The sequence below is a fragment of the Lampetra planeri genome, chromosome 26 (assembly GCF_965212315.1).
Source record: "Lampetra planeri chromosome 26, kcLamPlan1.2.h2, whole genome shotgun sequence".
Lineage (NCBI taxonomy): Eukaryota > Metazoa > Chordata > Hyperoartia > Petromyzontiformes > Petromyzontidae > Lampetra > Lampetra planeri.
In genome coordinates this window covers 6,257,679-6,270,007 of record NC_136132.1, presented here as the reverse complement: position 1 = coordinate 6,270,007, position 12,329 = coordinate 6,257,679, and the positions used below count along the sequence as shown (strand labels likewise).

Below are 12,329 nucleotides of genomic sequence, written 5' to 3'. Positions count from 1 at the left end.
CTGAAATCGCACGCGCGAAGCCGGGGGAGTTAGCGCACGGGGAGTTGGCGCACGGGGAGTTAGTGCACGGGGAGTTGGCGCAGGGGGAGTTGGCGCAGGGGGAGTTGGCGCACGGGGAGTTGTTGGCGCAGGGGGTGTCGGCGTAGGGGTGCGAGTGTAGGGGAGTGAGCGCAGGGCTGTGATACACAGGTGAGCACAGGTGTGCGACATACAGGTGTGCGATACACAAATGCGAGTGCAGGTGAGTGATAAACAGGTTGTGAGTGCAAGTGTGCGATACACAGCCGCAGTAATAACCGAGGCGGCCTGCCGGATTCAAACCGCGGAACTCTGTGACAAGTGGCGGGCGCCCTACCACCGGGCCGTGTCAGGCGAGCGGGCGAGTGAGTGAGCGGCCAGGTGGCTGAGCGAGTGAGCGAGCGAGCAAGTAGGTGGGGCAGGTGAGTGAGCAGGAGATTCATAAAGTGAGTGTGTAAGCAGGTGGGACAGGTGAGTGAGTGAGTGAGCGAGTAGGTGGGGCAGGTGAGTGAGCAGGGGATTCGAAAAGTGAGTATGCAGGTGGGACGGGTGAGTGAGTGAGTGAGCAGGGGGTTTATTGAGCGAGCGAGCGAGTCAGTGAGCGAGCAAGCAAGCAGGTGGGACGGGTGAGTGAGTGAGTGAGCAGGGGGTTTATTGAGCGAGCGAGTCAGTGAGCGAGCAAGCAAGCAGGTGGGACGGGTGAGTGAGTGAGTGAGTGAGCAGGGGATTTATTGAGCGAGCGAGTCAGTGAGCGAGCAAGCAAGCAGGTGGGACGGGTGAGTGAGTGAGTGAGCAGGGGATTTATTGAGCGAGCGAGTCAGTGAGCGAGCAAGCAAGCAGGTGGGACGGGTGAGTGAGTGAGTGAGCAGGGAATTTATTGAGCGAGCGAGTCAGTGAGCGAGCAAGCAAGCAGGTGGGACGGGTGAGTGAGTGAGTGAGCAGGGGGTTTATTGAGCGTGCGAGTCAGTGAGCGAGCTAGCAAGCAGGTGGGACGGGTGAGTGAGTGAGTGAGCAGGGGATTTATTGAGCGTGCGAGTCAGTGAGCGAGCAAGCAAGCAGGTGGGACGGGTGAGTGAGTGAGCAGGGGGTTTATTGAGCGAGCGAGTCAGTGAGCGAGCAAGCAAGCAGGTGGGACGGGTGAGTGAGTGAGTGAGCAGGGGGTTTATTGAGCGAGCGAGTCAGTGAGCGAGCAAGCAAGCAGGTGGGACGGGTGAGTGAGTGAGCAGGGGATTTATTGAGCGAGCGAGTCAGTGAGCGAGCAAGCAAGCAGGTGGGACGGGTGAGTGAGTGAGTGAGCAGGGGATTTATTGAGCGAGCGAGTCAGTGAGCGAGCAAGCAAGCAGGTGGGACGGGTGAGTGAGTGAGTGAGCAGGGAATTTATTGAGCGAGCGAGTCAGTGAGCGAGCAAGCAAGCAGGTGGGACGGGTGAGTGAGTGAGTGAGCAGGGGGTTTATTGAGCGTGCGAGTCAGTGAGCGAGCTAGCAAGCAGGTGGGACGGGTGAGTGAATGAGTGAGCAGGGGATTTATTGAGCGTGCGAGTCAGTGAGCGAGCAAGCAAGCAGGTGGGACGGGTGAGTGAGTGAGCAGGGGGTTTATTGAGCGAGCGAGTCAGTGAGCGAGCAAGCAAGCAGGTGGGACGGGTGAGTGAGTGAGTGAGCAGGGGGTTTATTGAGCGAGCGAGTCAGTGAGCGAGCAAGCAAGCAGGTGGGACGGGTGAGTGAGTGAGCAGGAGGTTTATTGAACGAGCGAGCGAGCGAGCGCACGAACCGCGTGGAGGTGCGCCGCATTGCGCGTCGTCCAGGTCGTCGTCGCCGCCGCTGGTAGAGTAGGGGCGCACGGGCGAGCGTGCGTACGTGTGCTTCTGGATGAGGCTGTCGACGCTCTCGCGGCCCGGGCCTCCCGCACACGCGCGCTCCAGGTACACGCTGCTGGCACGCGCGCACAAAGACGAAGATCCCCCACCCCGTGTTATCCTTAACGGACCGTCGGAGCAATGTTTTCAACCTAACACCGGGTGCTAAATTGAGGCCGGGTCGACCTAGGGGAGGCCCAGAACTGGTTCAGATAATCGTGAGTGGTGTTGGCCGTGAGCGGGTATCGAACTCGGCTGGCCAGGTTCGAAGCGCATTCCGCTAACTGCTGCGCTCTACGCACGCACAGACACAAACACACGTGTAGCCTACAGAAACTATTGGGGCAAATGCTGTTCGCGAGCACCGACCAAGACTTGTACGGCACACGAGGGGGCAAGTCGGCAGCACCCTACCCGGCCGTCTTTGTTTCCCCATTGCCGATGTTTTTAGGGACCCACACCAGGTACTCATTTAATGCTCAGTCTACCTTCGGGATGCTCAGGACTGGTTCAATTATGCGTCACCGATGTTGCCTGTGAGCGTGAGCCGCTCTCCCATACACAGACACACACACGCTCATGCCTACACACACGCACGCAAACACACACACGTCAATCAGTAATCTTTACGACCAAGTGAGAGTCAACTGAGACCACACGTCTCTTTTTAAAAAAAGCAGACATAGAAAAAAACGTTCAATGGCTGCCATAAAACTTCAAATGCCAGAAATAAACGCTTACATTTACGAGACAGTAGTTTGATATTCATGGTGAAAATTTTTAACACTAAAGTAATACACAAACTTACACAAATATGCATATGCATGCATCTACACATGATAAGGACAAAGATCCCCCGTATTGCCTTAACAAACTGTTGGGGCTCTTAGCGAGCACCTATGAAGGCCGACACTTCAAACGGCAGGGTGGGTGGCCAGCACCACACCTGGCCGCCTTTGTCTCCCTAGTAGTGATATTTACAGATCGTACCGGGTACTCATTTGAGGCTGAGTCGACCTAATCGTCACTGGTGTTGGCTGCGAACTTGCTCTCGTCATAGGAATGTGGAATTGTGACCAATTGCGCCTACCACAGGAATGTGAAATAATTATTTCAACGGCAGCCGCTTTCAGGATTTGATCGAAACTTTCGCGCAAATGAACACATCGCGGATAAAAGAATCAACGAACGACTCTTTTTTTACAGACCTTTTGCAAATCCACCGCCGGACGAAGGCCTCCCTCCCTATTGCCACGTCAATCATTGGGGATCGTTTTGCCGTACTTCACCACGCCGGCCGCACTACTGCGCCTTGGTGAACTGGTCCCACCCGTTGGGCCGTTTCAGACACCACTCGCCCGCTGAAGTTAGCCGTCGCGTGGAATCGAACTCGGGCTCCCCGGGCTCGGAGCGCAGCGTGCCCAACCACTGCACCCATCCCGTCCCCGCCGCTCACTAACGTACGCACCCCCCCCCCCCCCCCCCGTCAGGACTGGATACGTACGCCGGCGCTCATGACATTTACCCCCAACTCTGGTTGGTTGGCCCACAAGCGAGAGACAACAAATACATTCGCATCTTCCTTAAGGACAGATGCAGATGCGCCGTCATAGCGCAGTCATCAAATTATCATTTATCTTCCCACCGGCTAAATTAGGGGGTAAACACTGGTCTTTGTGTGTGGCAGAAAGCACGACTAATAGCATTGCGTCTGTAAATGTGCCCCCAGAGACCGCGGCTCTGAATTGCTTTCTGGAACTAAAAACAAGCTCTGCTCCCCTAATGCAATCGCGGCCCGACATCCGACTCCACAATAATCGCGTTTGCATTCTAATGGCCATCAAATTGACTTACTCCAAAGCCATTAGTGCCTCGGACAAATCTGTAAGCAAAAATAACATTTAAGAGCTTCCGTTATCGTTTCCCTCTTTTTCTCGGTTTAGTGTTTTTTTTTCCCCCGAGCGCGTGCGTGCGTGCGTGCAAGCGTGCTTGCGTGCCAATTGGAGACGCGCAAGGCGTGCGTATTGATCGCGAGTGTCGTACGCGAGGCGAGATTAACAGAAAGAGTTGACATTTCAAGGCGCTCTCTGCCTTCCTCGGGAATATCGCTCAACAGCAGCAAAAACTTAATTCAATTTCATTTTTAAGTAAAGGTCAAAGTGCTCTGGTAAGTGTCGTATGTGTGCGTGTGTGTGCTGAACTTCTCTCGCACCGTACATAGCCAACCGTGCCAATCGGAGGTGCGGGGGAAGGACAACAAACTTAACACATAAAGCATTTAGAAATAAACGCGTTTTCAATCTAGATTATTTAAAAGTGCATAGCTCCAGTGGCTTCCTATTACCGGAAGAGCGTTCCAGACGGCCGCAGAAGCGCAACTGAAAGCGCCGTGCGATGTCGTGGCCGTCTTTGTACGACGGTTAGCCAAAAGCCGGTGCGAGGATGACCAGAGAGTTTGCGTGATAGTTTATGCTCCTTGATGAGATCGGCAAGATCTTGTGGATTATTTGTGGCAAGAACTTTGTGCGTAATAAAGTGTTTGGCGGCACTCATCGTTGGTCCTGACCCACAGCGATGGCAATTCCATATTCTTATGACAGGGACCAGTCCATCCTTTATTAAAAACAGCAGCCAACGTTGGCTTTGTTACACCAAGTGTAGGTGTCTCACAAGGTGGTACATATTTTACACACCCTGGAGGGATTATGATGATGACGATGTGGGGTTACCCTCATCGGAAAATGAATTCATTGACCATAAATGTAATTAATTAAACCCAACCAAAAACTTAATGTTATAACCGTGCTTATCTCAGCTGTAAATTTGGCAACAATTCATTTTTCAACTGTAAATGTTTCATGATCCGTGACAGACGGCCACAGCTGGGGGAGGATTTCATCCAGCGGTGGATTGATCACCGCTGATGATAATGACGATTATACACTTTCCTACTGATATAAACATGGCCCTTCCATAGCAATGTAGAGCTCCCATCCCACCTTTGACTCGAGACTAAACAGAGCTGAGCGTTACCCTCAACCTGTTCGAGCAGGGAGACACCTTTTACTTTAATCCCTACAAGTATACAGTACACACACTATAGCTGCGGGCCAGGCTTAAGTTTGAGTCATTATCCAATAATTCACGCTGTGGATAAGATCAAAAGGTAACGAACTCAGGCTCGTCATACAAATAATTTCAATCGTTTCATCAATCAAACAATGTCCAGCCAACATAATAGCACTTACTCTGTTGAACTAAATAATGGTTTCCAGCTCTCTGTGAAATCCACGACTGGACGAAGGCCTCCGAACACATTGCTGGTCTGACTATACTTCACCACGTCAGTCAGTGTGTGTTTCTGAAGGGGGCCCCGACCCTCACGGATATCACTCGCCACTGTCAGCCTTGGCTGGGAATCGAACCCCAGGTCGCAAGTGCACTCACCGCCATGCCACCGTTCCAAGTTTGTAAACATATCGTTGCTTTGCACTACATGTAATTCCTCAACGTCAGTTTGGAATGATAGCTCATGCGTCCGTCCGTACGTACATATTCTATCTGAAGGAGTGGATTTATGTCTGCGACAGAGTGCCTGTTTATGTTGCTAAAGTGTTTTAATTGGACGTTTCAGAGCACCGGGCATATGATCTTTGTTCCCGGTATGGATCTCCGTATCAAACACGAGCGATGCCTCGTGAGCAGCTATTGAATTTCGCTGACGGTGGCTCATGAATAATGAAAAAAAAAACGTGCATTTTATTTGGATTTTTTTGTCCAAACGGTCAATATCGCGGCGCATTGTTTGCCCCTAGTCCATTGTGGCTCCTGCGCGCCGCGCCGCGCCGGGCCGCCGAGAGACGCGCGCGTCTGCTGCACGCGGACGCGGGGAGGGACGCGTAAAACCATTACGAGAGTAGCCGGTGCGAGTCTGGCTGGAGCCGCCGTGACCTCTCCACAATGGGCAGCCCCAGACTCCTCCGGGTGTGTGCGGGGGTGGTGGGGGGGTTGCCGGGCGCTGCATTCGCGCGCCCTCTCGGCTCTGCGCGCCGAGAGGGCCGCAGAGTGTCGGCCCCAACGCTGGCGATCGCGCACGGCCTGGAGCTGGCCACGTGGCTGGCTTGGGATGGGGGGGGGGGTGGTTCATAGTGGCCGTGTCTGAGACGAAAAACACTAAAACTGAGCTGTGTAGCTATTCTTCACAAACAACCTGGCTATCACAAATGATAGCCCAACAAAGTGGGGCTTATCGTGTGGAAATTTACAGCGGCCAAATACTCTGCAATCGTGACGTTAATTCTAAATGTGGAGAGGAAAACCAGAGGACCCGGAGGAAAATCCACGCGACCACGGGGAGAGAGACACGCAAACTCCAAACACACAGGCGTCAGGGTCGGGATCGAACCCATGACCTCCTGTGTACGGGGCGAGGAGGTTAACATCTCGCCACAGCAACACCAAGCTGGCATCGGAAAAATGGTGCATTTGAATCCTAGACGGAGTGTCTCTGTGTCTTTCTCGCTCTTAGGGGGCTCATGATGGTCGTGTCTGAAACACTGAGCCCGGCATCGTGAAGACGACGGGTTTGAGTCCTGGGCTTGGTGTCTCTCTGGCATGCTCTCTCTGCGGACTCGTGATGGCCGTGTCTGACACATTGAGCTGGCACCAGAGGTGTGGACTCGAGTCATGTGACTTGGACTCGAGTCAGACTCGAGTCATGAATTTGATGACTTGCGACTCGACTTGGACTTGCATAACAATGACTTTGTCCCACCTATGAGATGTGGACTCGAGTCATGTGACTTGGACTCGAGTCAGACTCGAGTCATGAATTTGATGACTTGCGACTCGACTTGGACTTGCATAACAATGACTTTGTCCCACCTCTGGCTGGCACCACTACGAGAACTAGATTTAAGCACTGTCTCTCTTCGTGGGCTCATGGCCACCTATTTTAACAACAAACACACCCCACAATTGTCAAAGTATTTGTCAACTCACCATATTCCCATTGGTTGCAATGAATCAGCAGTGGACTTTCTTTGCTTTGGCAGGAGTGAGTAGGACAACCGCTGTCAACCCCCACAAAGTGGTACTCATTTTATATACCACATAAGCATCGTTGGCTAAGACGACCCTTGACCGGGAATTGCTTGGGTCATGGGTTTGAGCCCTAGGGCTGGGTGCCTCTGTCCATCACTCATCCTGAGAGGACTCATAATGGCCGTGTTCAAGAAAGAGTCAACGCTTCTGGGATCTAGAGTGGCAGAGCACAGGGCTGGGTCTCCACCGCTGGATGAAGAACTCACCACGTGAGAGTTGTTTGACCATATTTTACTTTTATTAATTAAAATTTTAATTTTTTACCTACGTGACTTTACCGAAAAAACCTAAGAATATGTTTGACCATACTTCACCGTGCTGGTCAATGCGGGATGGTACCCAGGAGCAGTTCGGGAGCAGTTCAGCTCCCACTCGCCACTGATTTACTGCTGCCCGAAAACCCAACTCAGGTCACGGGGTTCAGGGTGCATTGCGCTAAGCGCTGAACCACCACTCCACCACTCCGCAGATATATTCATTTGGTAATGATTGTGATTGTGGACATTCCAAGAGCATCAACAATATGCTTACCAGGGATGTAACGCAAAGCGTTGATCTGTCGATTGGAATGTCTCCTTACGACTCACCCATGCGTGCATCGGACCGTGCGTGCAAGAAGCAGTTATTTTATATTCGTATATGTTGTATGTCATGAGTTCTCATAAGCCCTCCAAGTGCCACTGTAATATCTTGCCACGTTACGGGGCTATACAAGTCGTCACTATAATTATTATTGCGACAGATGCTGTACTGCACCACAACGTTAAATAAATAAAAATGTATACATTTATCGAATAGCCAGGCGGGGTCAAGTGGTGCTACCGGCCCAAAGACTCACCTTTCCAGGTCGCTGAGGCGTGAGGAGTCACGAAATCCCTTGGCGAATGGGTTGCTGTCGATTTTGAGTTTCGTGATCTGTGGGGACACGCCCAGTACTAAGTTAAGGCCTAGTCAAACCTAGGAGAGGCAATCTATATCAGGTGGACGTCATTCACTAATGATGTGGGACGTGATAAGAATTGGATGCTGGTAATTATCACACCACTCGCAGTGTCCTTTGAAACATCTGTAGGTCTCTTTTTTGAACGCATGCACATGCGTACATAAAGACAAACTTCCCTCCTGTTGCCTTAACACACTTTTGGGGCAAGTGCTGTGAGCTAGCATCTCTGAAGCCCGGCACGGCACACGAGGGGGTGGGTGGCCAGCAACACGCCCGGTCGCCTTTGTCTCCCAAGTGGCGATGTTTACACACCGCACCAGGTAATCATTTGAGGTTGAGTCTACCTAAGGGAGGCCCAGGACGGTTCAGATAATCGTCACCGGTGTTGGCCGTGAGCGGGAATCGAACTCGGGTGGGCGGTTTTGTAGTGCGCCAACAGCTGCACCACTGCTCCCCACCCACACACGCACACACACGCACACACACGCACGCACACACACACACACACGCACACAAAGATAAAGACAAAGATCCCCCGTACAGCCTTAACAGACTGTAGGGACAAGTGCTGTTAGCGAGCACCTATGAAGTTCGGAACGGTACACGAGGGGGTGGGTGGCCAGCACCACGCCCGACCGCCTTTGTTTCCCCAGTGGCGATGTTTACACACCGCACCAGGTACTCATTTAAGGCTGAGTCGACCTAGGGGAGGCCCACGACCGGTTCAGATAATCGTCACTGGTGTTAGCCGTGAGCGGGAATCGAACCCGGGTCGCCAGGTTCATAGCGCAGCGCGCTAACCACTACACTACCGCACACACACGCACACACACACATGCACACACACACGCACACACACGCACACACCAGTTGATTCTGGTAGGCGGTGACGGCCGTGAAGACAGTTTCTGGAAACACGAATGTGCGGAACTCCTCCGACTTGAGGTTGACAAGGGACGAGGTGTGGTCCATCTTCTTGATGATGTGCACGCGCGGTTGGTACTTGTGCATGGAGTTGAGGATTATCTGGAGATGAGCAACGGAGGAGAGTCACACAAATGGTGGAGGCAACAGAAGCATCAGCAGTAGCTGCAGAAGCAGCAGCAGTAGCTGGAGAAGCAGCACCAGTAGCTGGAGAAGCAGCAGCAGTAGCAGCAGCAGTAGCTGCAGAAGCAGCAGCAGTAGCTGCAGAAGCAGCAGCAGTAGCAGCAACAGGGGCAGCACCAGCAGAAGCACCAGTAGCTGCAGAAGCATCAGCAGTAGCTGCAGAAGCAGCAGCAGCAAAAGCAGTAGCACCAGCAGAGGCAGCAGCAGCTACAGAAGCAGCAACAGTAGCAGAAACAGGGGCAGCACCAGCAGAAGAACCAGTAGCTGCAGAAGAAGCATCAGCAGTAGCTGCAGAAGCAGCAGCACCAGCAGAGGCACTGGCAGGATCAGAGTAGCAGCAGGAGCAGCAGTGACAGGGTTAAAGGGTGGTCTCAGTAACAGTGCTCACTCAGCAACACTCCGGGGTGAAAGGTCCTGCCTGTTTAGAGAAACATTACCCGATTCTAATATATGCTGGTCGCACACGTCTGGTTCACAGCACAATGCACTCACCACAAATACAAGTACAAAAATCTCCCACACGCACACACACACAGACGCACGTACATACACTCCCGCCCACACACGTATTTACGATAAAAAGTAATAAGTAACTTAGAGCTCTTTGTCAATCCACCAGAGGTGTGGACTCGAGTCATGTGACTTGGACTCGAGTCAGACTCGAGTCATGAATTTGATGACTTGCGACTCGACTTGGACTTGCATAACAATGACTTTGTCCCACCTATGAGATGTGGACTCGAGTCATGTGACTTGGACTCGAGTCAGACTCGAGTCATGAATTTGATGACTTGCGACTCGACTTGGACTTGCATAACAATGACTTTGTCCCACCTCTGCAATCCACTGCTCTGCTGTTTTGCGGAGATTGCTTGGAGATACGTTAACATGAAGACCAGAGTGGGTAGGTGAAGGGAGTGGTCAGGACCAGTTCAAATATCATGGCCACTTGGAATTGAACTCAGGTCGCCATGTCCAGTGCGCTATGTGTGGAAACCAACGCAGCACCAGCAACGAAAATCGAATCCAAACATATGAGCACCATTGTTATTTGGAGTTCCCTCTTTGGCCAAACTGCCACTTATGCCAATAAAAAAGTTGGCATAAGTTACAAAATGAAACACTTTAATAACTCATTGTAACATTTCACATCAACCGGACAATGCGCGGCATTACGTAATGTGGGGGCGGGGCGGGGGGGGTGAGCTGGGGGGGTGAGCTGGGGGGGTGAGCTGGGGGGTGAGCTGGGGGGGTGAGCTGGGAGGGTAAGCTGGGGGGGTGAGCTGGGGGGTGAGCTGGGGGGGTGAGCTGGGGGGTGAGCTGGGGGGGTGAGCTGGGAGGGTAAGCTGGGGGGGTGAGCTGGGGGGTGAGCTGGGGGGGTGAGCTGGGGGGTGAGCTGGGGGGGTGAGCTGGGAGGGTAAGCTGGGGGGGTGAGCTGGGGGGTGAGCTGGGGGGGTGAGCTGGGGGGTGAGCTGGGGGGGTGAGCTGGGGGGGTGAGCTGGGGGGTGAGCTGGGGGGGTGAGCTGGGAGGGTGAGCTGGGTGGGTGAGCTGGGGGGTTGAGCTGGGGGGGTGAGCTGGGGGGGTGAGCTGGGGGGTGAGCTCTCTGCACAGGATATTGTACACAGCACAACACAACGTGCCGTGTGCCACGTATCCAGATTTATCGTGCGTCAGTAAATTGCTCGTGACATCGGCTCACAATGCCTCGGCCTTGTGGGATCCGCAGTGTCCTCAAGCGAGCAGATGCCATTTCTTTGATCCCATTTCCCCGGCGCGTTATCGGATGATACGGGACTGGACGCGCCTGCTCTTGAGCCAGCTCAGGAATAATCCCGCTAAAGGATGCCCCCTCCCACCCGGCCGCTATCCAGGCGCGCAAGGCGGCGCCTAATGGGAAACGTAAATATTCCTGCAGAGACGCGCGCGGCGCTCACAATCGTGATCTCATTACAGCCTGAGACAGCGGGTATGGGGGGGGAGGGTCAGTGGATGGGTGAGGGTTAAAATCCGCGCAAACGTCAAGCGCCGTGATTGAAATGCTGTTCATTTGTTACCGCCCGTCAAGTCTCCGCAGGCAGGTTTTACGTTTCTGTAATCGCGCACGGAGCCGTAATTTATTGCCGCGTTTTAATTCTGGCGGCGCTCGGCGGGAGATATTTTTTGCCCGAGTGCTCGTGGATGAATGTCAGTGGTAAGTGAGCCTGATTAAGGACCCACGTCCCAATTGGTAAACCGCCCGTGCTAATGTTGCTTATGAAGTGTGCGTCGTCAGATTAACTTAGCACTCGCATTGCTCACAGGAGTTCGAATACAAATGACCATCGGCACCGTTATTGGTTGCGTTTAAAGTGAGCAACGTGTTATTGTAGAGCTATAGAGTCTATGGACTTGACAAGGACACTTTCATCATCGGTCAGAATCCACCAACGGTGATGTGATACAGCAGGTAGGTTATTGCGCTAACTGTGTGGAGTTTGATTTTTTCCTCCCGTCAGCCGAGATGAGTACCGGCCCATGCTCGTTTCAGCAAAGGGGACGCACTAAAGATTCGTTTGGTCTTTATTAATTGAAGTATATTCCAGTTGCGACTTTCATAATCACGTCACGGCAATTAATATATTTCCATTTGGGACACTACCAAAATGCAGTGTGTGTCAGACAGCCGGCCTCTGGAAAGCGACTTCTACAGATCAACTCAATTGCTTCCAATCCACACTTGGTGTATCTATGTAAGGGGCGCCGCGGTGGAGAGATGTTAACTCCCTCGCCTGGTATGCAGGAGGTCGTGGGTTAGATCCCGATCTTGACGTCTGTATATTTGGAGTTTGCATGTTCTCTCACTCTCTCTGTGGTCGTGGGGATTTTTCTCCGGGTCTTCCGGTTTTTCCCTCCAAATTTATAAACATGCAAACACAGTGTTTGGCTGCTATAAATTTGGCTGCTATAAATTTGCCTGTTATAAATTTCCACGCAATTAGCCACTTTGTTGAGTCAGCTACTATTCGTGGCCAGGTCGTATCTGAAAAAGAGCTATACAGCTCAGTGGGCCTTACCTAGTAAAATAAAATAAAATGTTTCATAGTTTTTATGCATGCTGAACTTCTTTCGCATCGTACGTAGCCAACCGTGCTCACCGCTGGCGCTGCACCCGCTCACGTGCCGCCCTGTTAGAGCGGCGTTCATCACGGGGCTAGCGAACCAAGGCTCTTGTATACCTCAAAGCTGGCAGAATGGCAAATTAAGTGCAAGCTAAATATGTTAAAAACCCAAATATGTTAAGAACCCAGTTTATTAACTGGTGGCTT

The 12,329-nt window shown here is 52.4% G+C and overlaps 1 protein-coding gene across 1 annotated transcript in view; it reads right to left on the bottom strand.

Moving 5' to 3' along the window:
• LOC144727795 (T-box transcription factor TBX20-like) overlaps positions 1–12,329 on the bottom strand; it is a 45,218-nt gene that overhangs the window by 7,339 nt on the left and 25,550 nt on the right. Inside the window, 3 exon segments of the mRNA XM_078606907.1 lie at positions 1,786–1,943; positions 7,812–7,888; positions 8,784–8,942. Of these exon segments, the coding sequence (XP_078463033.1) occupies positions 1,786–1,943; positions 7,812–7,888; positions 8,784–8,942 (394 nt within the window).